General features: G+C 52.1%; 2 protein-coding genes across 2 annotated transcripts in view; both read left to right on the top strand.

Annotated features, from left to right (window-relative positions):
- The first annotated feature begins 3,740 nt into the window (after positions 1–3,740).
- The window catches only part of SLC5A3 (solute carrier family 5 member 3), a 19,384-nt gene continuing 16,374 nt past the window's right edge, over positions 3,741–6,750 (top strand). Inside the window, exon 1 of the mRNA XM_042867175.1 lies at positions 3,741–3,828. The gene's annotated coding sequence lies outside the window, so the exon portion shown is untranslated. The remainder of the gene's footprint in view (positions 3,829–6,750) is intronic.
- The window catches only part of MRPS6 (mitochondrial ribosomal protein S6), a 46,417-nt gene continuing 43,442 nt past the window's right edge, over positions 3,776–6,750 (top strand). Inside the window, exon 1 of the mRNA XM_042867178.1 lies at positions 3,776–3,828. Coding sequence (XP_042723112.1) covers positions 3,784–3,828 — 45 coding nt within the window. The 5' untranslated portion in view covers positions 3,776–3,783. The remainder of the gene's footprint in view (positions 3,829–6,750) is intronic.

Genomic DNA, 6,750 nt, shown 5'->3' with positions numbered 1-6,750 from the left:
CTGGTGGCTGGCGACCCTGTACACAGCAGGAGGTTGAAACTGGATGATCATTGTGGTCCTTGTCAACCCAGGCCATTCTATGATTCTATGATTCTATGATTCTATGATTCCATGATTCTATGATTCTATGATTCTATGATACTGGATACTGATACTAGCTTCTTCATCAGTGTCTACGGGATACTGCACAGCATTTTTATTCTCCAAAACATGTCCAAACGCTTTTTCCCAAATTACTTTTTCATTTACATATGCATGCAGAATGCAGGAGGGCATATTTTTATCCTGTGCCTTATCAAAATCACAGAATCACAGGATCACAGGGGTTGGAAGAGACCTCTGTTAAAGCATTAAGACAAACACCCTGCTAAAGCATGTTCCCTACAACAGGTCACAAGGAAAGCATCCAGATGGATCTTCAGTATCTGCAGAGAAGGAGACTTTACCACCCCTCTGGGCGGCCTGTTCCACAGCTCTGTCACCCTCAAAGTGAAGAAGTTTTTCCTTCTGTTTAGATGGAACTTCCTGTTTTCCAGTTTGTGCCCGCTGCCCCTTGCTTTGTGAGTGGGTACCACTGAAAAGAGCCTTGTTCCAACCATTTGAGTCATATTCTTCAGGTATTTATAAGCACAGATAAGATCTCCTCCCTCTCAGTCTCCTCTTCTCCACTCTGAGCAGCCCCAGGTCTCTCTGCTGGCTCACGGCCTACCTGTTGTTCACCAGGATGCCCAGGGCCTTCTCTGCAGAGCTCCTTTCCAGAAAGGGCATATATTTACACTTACTGCTTCTTAAAAATATTTTATATTTGCTGTCTGAGTTTTTAGAGCATGCTCACTACTGTTTCGCAGATCTTCCTCTACAATCTCTGTGCTTTTAAATGTTAAATGAGACTTTCCTACAGTCTTCGGATACTTCTGGGTAGTGCTTTGAGGAACAAACAAACTTCAAGATGCAAAGTGGAAGTGAACACATTGCGTCAGCAATGAGAAAATCGGAAAGCATTAGGAACTCCCACAAAGATAGGGGATGTCACAGATGTTTATAGCAGTTGGCTTAACTGTGCACAGCTACAGGTAGGCATCATACACCAGAGCAGAGGCCCATATATGTGCAGCATTCAGGCACAGTCACAGACACTGTATCTGTGTTGCTAATGTGCATATCAAGAGACTCCCAAATGCAAAGATCTCACTCAGAGAATATATCCAGGAGCACAGTTACTAGATCTCATGTACAAATCTCCAGCACAGATATAACTGGACACATGTTTTCAGTCTTACGTTGGTGGGATCCTGAGATTAAGTGTTGGAGGATGGAGATGTTTGGGTGAGGTTCATAAATAAAGGAGGAGAAGGGCTTGTTGGACCCATGCGGGGACGTATCTGTGGTGGTTGGGTGTGCAAATGTAGTTGAAAGTGCTTATGAATGGTGAATATCAATGTATACGCAGCTGAGATCAAATATTAGCACATGAGTAGTTCTAGAAATTTCAGGATATAGTCTTGGGGATTTGCATGAAGTTCTGAGAAAGACTTCAGGAACTGGAACTGGACATAGTGCTTTTTTTGGGGGAAAATGAGTGTTTGAAGCAGGCACAGCAGCAGAGTACAGGGGTTTCATTCTGTGGGATGCGAACAGTGTGGTTCATGTGCACTTACAGCACCAGCAGCGGGGTGGGAAGTGCCATCCATTCATGTCTGTATGGTGGGGGTACCTGGCCTCTATCCTCCATGGGGACTGCCATTTGCAAACTACCTTGATTTCCTCTGGAAGGACCCAGGCAGCCGTTCAGAACAAGAAACAAGCTCATTCTGCACAACACTGTACCAAAACAAAACCAAATCAAAACGATCAGGGAAGGTCAGCAAGAACAGGCAGTTACACCTGCCAGCTGGTAGAAGGGCAATTACTGCCAAAGCACACCTGAGCTTAGGGGTGTAGACTGGGAATATACTTGTACACGGACAATTAGGCCTGAACAGCTGACAGCTAACAGCGGGGCACAAAAAATGGCTGCTGAAACAAAGCCTGTGTGGGTGCTGTCTCATACCACCTGTAGGGAATAACTTACAACTTCACTTTGGTGAAGGCCTGCAACATCACCAGCGCTGGCTGTGCCACAAATTGCTGTGGGAAGTGTTGGGAAAAGTTTTCAATTAGCAGCACTTACATCTTGGATTCATTTTACCAGCCACTATATCATTACTATGCAGAGAATGCAAGTGATGCTGAGCTCATGGCAGGTTTTTTGTTTTGTTTTAGTTTGTTTTTTTTTGGTGGAGAAAGGCATGGCTGTGGCTCCTGGATGAGCACTGAGGACCCTCTGGATGGAGCAGGGTTGTAGGCCGGCAACTTGTGCTTGAGATGAGCACATGTTGATGAAGAGTGAGGTATGAATTCAGGTTTTGTTTCAAGGGGAGGTTTAAGATTGTATGTAAAAGAGCTAAAGGAAGAGGTTTTCTTTGTTGGAGGCAATGTTAATGAGAAGACTAGAGGACTGTAGGACTTCCAGCATGAGAGCCTGTAGGATGGAGCACAGCTATGCAGTAATAAATAGGGGTGCTGGGATCCTGGATATCTCATTAAAGTTCTTTAATTTTGAAGGCTGCCTTCTTTCCTGCTTCCTCTTCACCCTGAGCCACGGCCAGGTGGCCCTGCTCTCCTTCCTGCCTCTCATCCCACAGCTGCTTTTAGGCCCAGGCAAATCCTGCTCGTCCACAGCAGCAACCACATAGCAACAGCCTTTCCCAGGCAGTAGGGGACCCTCCTGGCACCACAGCAGCGGGCTGTGCCTGTGCTGGCAGGCAAGGTTCATGCTCTTTTCCTGCAGAGATCTTGCCTCAGTACCCTGTGAGCACCTCGGGTGCCACAGGAAGCCTAGAAGGTTGTCAAAACTCAGGGCAGAAACTCAGGACAAGCTGCGTCTATACATCCAGCTCCAGCGCTGTATTTCTGGGATGTTCTTAGGTACATACACACGAGTGAAGTGTGTGTGCCAGAGGGATGTGCCCATGCTATGGAGAAATACGACCCCAACCACGTGGGCAAGACACAACAGTGAGGCTGTTCTGGCTGAGATGCACCCCGGCCACACAATCACCCCGGCAGGGCCGCGGAAGATTCTGGAAGGGTGTCTGCGGACGCCCACCTGCGGGCACCTCAGCCGGCTGCACGGGACCCGCGGCCCCGGGGCAGGCGCGGAGGCTTCCCGGCACCGTTCTCTCCACCGCCGCGTGCGGTCTCGGGTGCGCGTGTGTGCACGGCGGGGGGAGCAGGGGGCGGACACAGTGGAAATTTCCACTCCCTGCAGCAGCCACAGCAGCCGCCACCACCGCAGCGGCGGGAAGGAGGAAGGCGGGCGCAGGCCCGGAGCCGCCGCAGGGGAGAGGCGGCTCCCGACCCGCCGCTCGGCCCGCCCGGCTCAGAGCCCCCTCCCCGGTGCCGGGCGTCCCCCATTCGGCCCCCCGGGGGCAGGGGCGGCGGGGCAGCCCCCGGGCGGGCCGTTGCTCGCGAGGCCGCGGCGGCGGAGGCGGTGCCTGCGGCGGGCGGGGGGCGGCGCGGCGGAGCGTGCGCAGCTGCCGGCGCCCTTTAAGCCGCGCCGCCCGCCCGCCTGCTCGGTGTGTGTGCAGCCCAGGAGCCGCGCGGGCGGGAGTCACCGCCAGCACAGCCGGGGACGCGCTTTCTCCTCTCTTCTTCCGTTACCCCCTGTCCGGCACCGCCGCCCTCTCTTCTTCCCCTGTGTCCCGCCAATCCCCGCTCCTCCCGCTACGGCCGAGCTCTGCGATGCCCCGCTATGAACTGGCTTTGATCCTGAAAGCCATGCAAAGGGTGAGTGAGGGAGGGGCGACGGGCGGGAGGGGACCGGCCAGGTGAGACCGGCAATCGGGGGGCTCCTCTCTTCCCCCTGTCACCCTATCCAGCCCCGTCCGCGGGGCGAGCAGCTCCCGCCCGGCCCTCCCTCGCTTCTCGAGGCGGAGTTGTGCGCGGCTCCCGGCCCTTTATCTCTTTCCCCTTTTCCGAATCTTCCCCCGCCGGGAGCTGTCGCAGCGCGGCTCTCCCCGCAGGTCCCCGCAGGTAAGCAGCTGCCGGCTGAGTGCAGTCCCGGCTTCGCCCTCCCGCGGTCCCCGCTGCCTCCCGGGCACTCCCCGCACCTGCCCCGAGCACCTCCCCGCCCGCGGTGCCCCCGGGCCTCGCCCCGCAGCGCCCGGACACGGGTATCCCCGTTGCGGCCCGCTGGTGGGGGAAGGGGTGGAGGATCTTAGTGTTAATTATTCGATTTGTCCCCTTTTCCGTTTCCCTCCCCCCCCACCCTGCCGTTGCTACCACCAGTTGAGCCGCAGCGATATCGCCCCTTGGAAGGGCTGCCAACCGCTGGTGCTCTTCGGTGGCTCGGTGATAAGCGGTGGTGTGAGCGAGCGGGATGATGCGGTGCTCTGCGAGAGCCCCTTCGGGGCTGTGTGATACCTGCATGTGGAAATAGCGATAAAATAACAGCATCCCGCAATACCTGAGACCCTCTATTGGGAAACAATAGCTCACGGCAGTCCCTCCCCAGTGCCTCCTTTAGCCCTTATGTGCCACACGCGGGGCTGGGGTTGGCATGGAGCAGCACCCATAGCCTGTACCCTCCTGGTTCTACCCCCTGCTGTCGCATTTCACCTTTGTTTCTATGAGCACATACATCTGCAATAGGACACTGAGGAGCAAAGTGACGTTACTGTGTGCCTCCCGTAGTTGCGGGCGCACGTCTTCACGCATTGCATCTGCTACATATACTGGTATATTTCCATTCATTTTACATGTAGCATCCACATGTCAGGGTTGGCTTTTTTTTTTTTTTTTTTTTTTTTTTTTTTAACTTGGCTTAACTGCAGGAGCTGTAGTAGACTTCTCAGGTGAGTCCCCTAGTGGAGAACGGCGGCAAGTGGAACAAAGCTGAGGATATCGCTGCACCCCCTCGTGGAGCAGCGCTCAGCCTGGTACCCGTGTGAGCCCTGGGTACGAGGACGGGATGCTTTTTGTGGCTGTGCTCTTAATGTGGCAGATGCCTTGTACTGTGCAGGCACTGTAAAGGCAGAATGGGGCAGGAAGCATAGCAAATGGGGCAGGAAGCATAGCAAATGTGGCATAGTGAGGCATGGAGAAATGCTGCTCTGAAAGGATGCTATGGAGTGCTGTGTTGGGGGAAGAACGTCTTCAGTGCCTAGTGTTTGGCACTGAGACCCAGAGATAGGCTCTTGGTTGTAGGATGCTCCCAATGTGCATTAATGCACTGAAGTCCTAACATCCACAACCTTTCTCTCTTTGATTTCTTGTATATTCTTTCCTAATGATGCATCTAAATTTTTTTTCTCCTGTAAGCTGTGTGTTTGTACGCCAAGTTTTAGTTCAGGAATATTATTGTTTCTAACCTACCCATGTCATCATTCTAAAATCTAGGTAGTTAATCTCTAGGTGCTGTTTTCTTGGTTTGCTTTTCAGTAAGTGTCTTACTACTATTCCTTTTCATGTGCAGTGTACATTTGAAACAAATTTCTGTACATGCTGGTTATATGCTGCACAGTACTGCTGGATCCTGACAGATGGGTTGCTCTAATAACTCCTTAATGATGTGTAATCTGAAGCATGATACTAACTTAAATCGATCGAAATACAGAGACCTGATTTTGGCCTGAAATTGCACAGCCCTACAGAAGTTGAAGCAATTGTACACAGTGCTGAGTAAATTTCATTTCCCCTTAATAAGAGCTCTCTGATAAAGCCATCCCAAGCAGATGCTCCGTGTGCAAGGTTGTCAGTCCCTCTGTGCTGTGGCCGTAAGCTCTATACCTGTTTCAGGTTGAGCTTGAGTGAGGGCTGGCTAGTCCCCTGCTGTCCCTGATACCCGTTTCTCATCTAGCAGCTCCCCTGCCCTGTTTTCCTTATGCTTCACTGTTAACTCCTATGGGCTCCCAAAGCAGCTTGAGTGCAAACCTCAGAGCTGCAGTCTGGTGGATTTTCACAGCTCTCTCTCTGGCAAGAACTACAGGCAAGTGCTGTGGTTCTGTGGGGTTCCCCCCACCCACAGTTGTTTTTCATAGTTGCCTTGGCATTTGCATGGACCTAGGGAGAACTAACTCCCCCTAAATCAATTCTGTTGCTTTAAGTTCTTTTGCTCCCTTGTACTCCTGAGTTCAAGTTGGTGGTCCCTCATTCTTCTCTTGCATGTGGCTTCTTTTCTGAATGATAGTGTGTGTAATGCAGCAAGGCTTCTTCACATCCAGCTGGCCTCTGTGTGGCTGCAGGACTCTGCTTGTTCAATGTGGCTCTGTGATCCCATCCCATTCTTCTCTGTCCCTGCTGTGCTTGGCAGATGTCCTCAGTCTCTCCAGCTTTCCTGCTGTTGCTGTAAAAACACAGTACCTGAAAGCTTAGGGGAAGGAGGGAAAACTTGCGCAACTCAAACTCTGTCGCCAACTGATGCAGTATGCTTATCTGAGGGATTGTGGCTTTATTCTGGGTAGAGGTGAGGAGCCATTCCCTGTCCTGTCCTGTAGGTGGTGTGCAGTCGTTCATCAGACTTGTAGCAAAGATCTCTAAGTTTCTTATGGGCTGTGTCCTCAATCAGCAAAGACCCCACTCTGACTCTCAAGAAACCCTAATTAATGAGAATCTCTAAAAGGGCTTCCCGAGTATATTAATTTGGGGGGGGGGCAAAGGGGGGCGGGGGAGGAGGCGGTGGGAGCACTTGTTTGTGGTGTCACTGTATTT

This window comes from Lagopus leucura, unplaced genomic scaffold (assembly GCF_019238085.1).
Source record: "Lagopus leucura isolate 7727_CA_CO unplaced genomic scaffold, USGS_WTPT01 Super-Scaffold_100001, whole genome shotgun sequence".
NCBI lineage: Eukaryota > Metazoa > Chordata > Aves > Galliformes > Phasianidae > Lagopus > Lagopus leucura.
The sequence above is the reverse complement of the archived record's forward strand: the minus strand, read 5'-3'. Positions and strand labels throughout refer to the sequence as shown.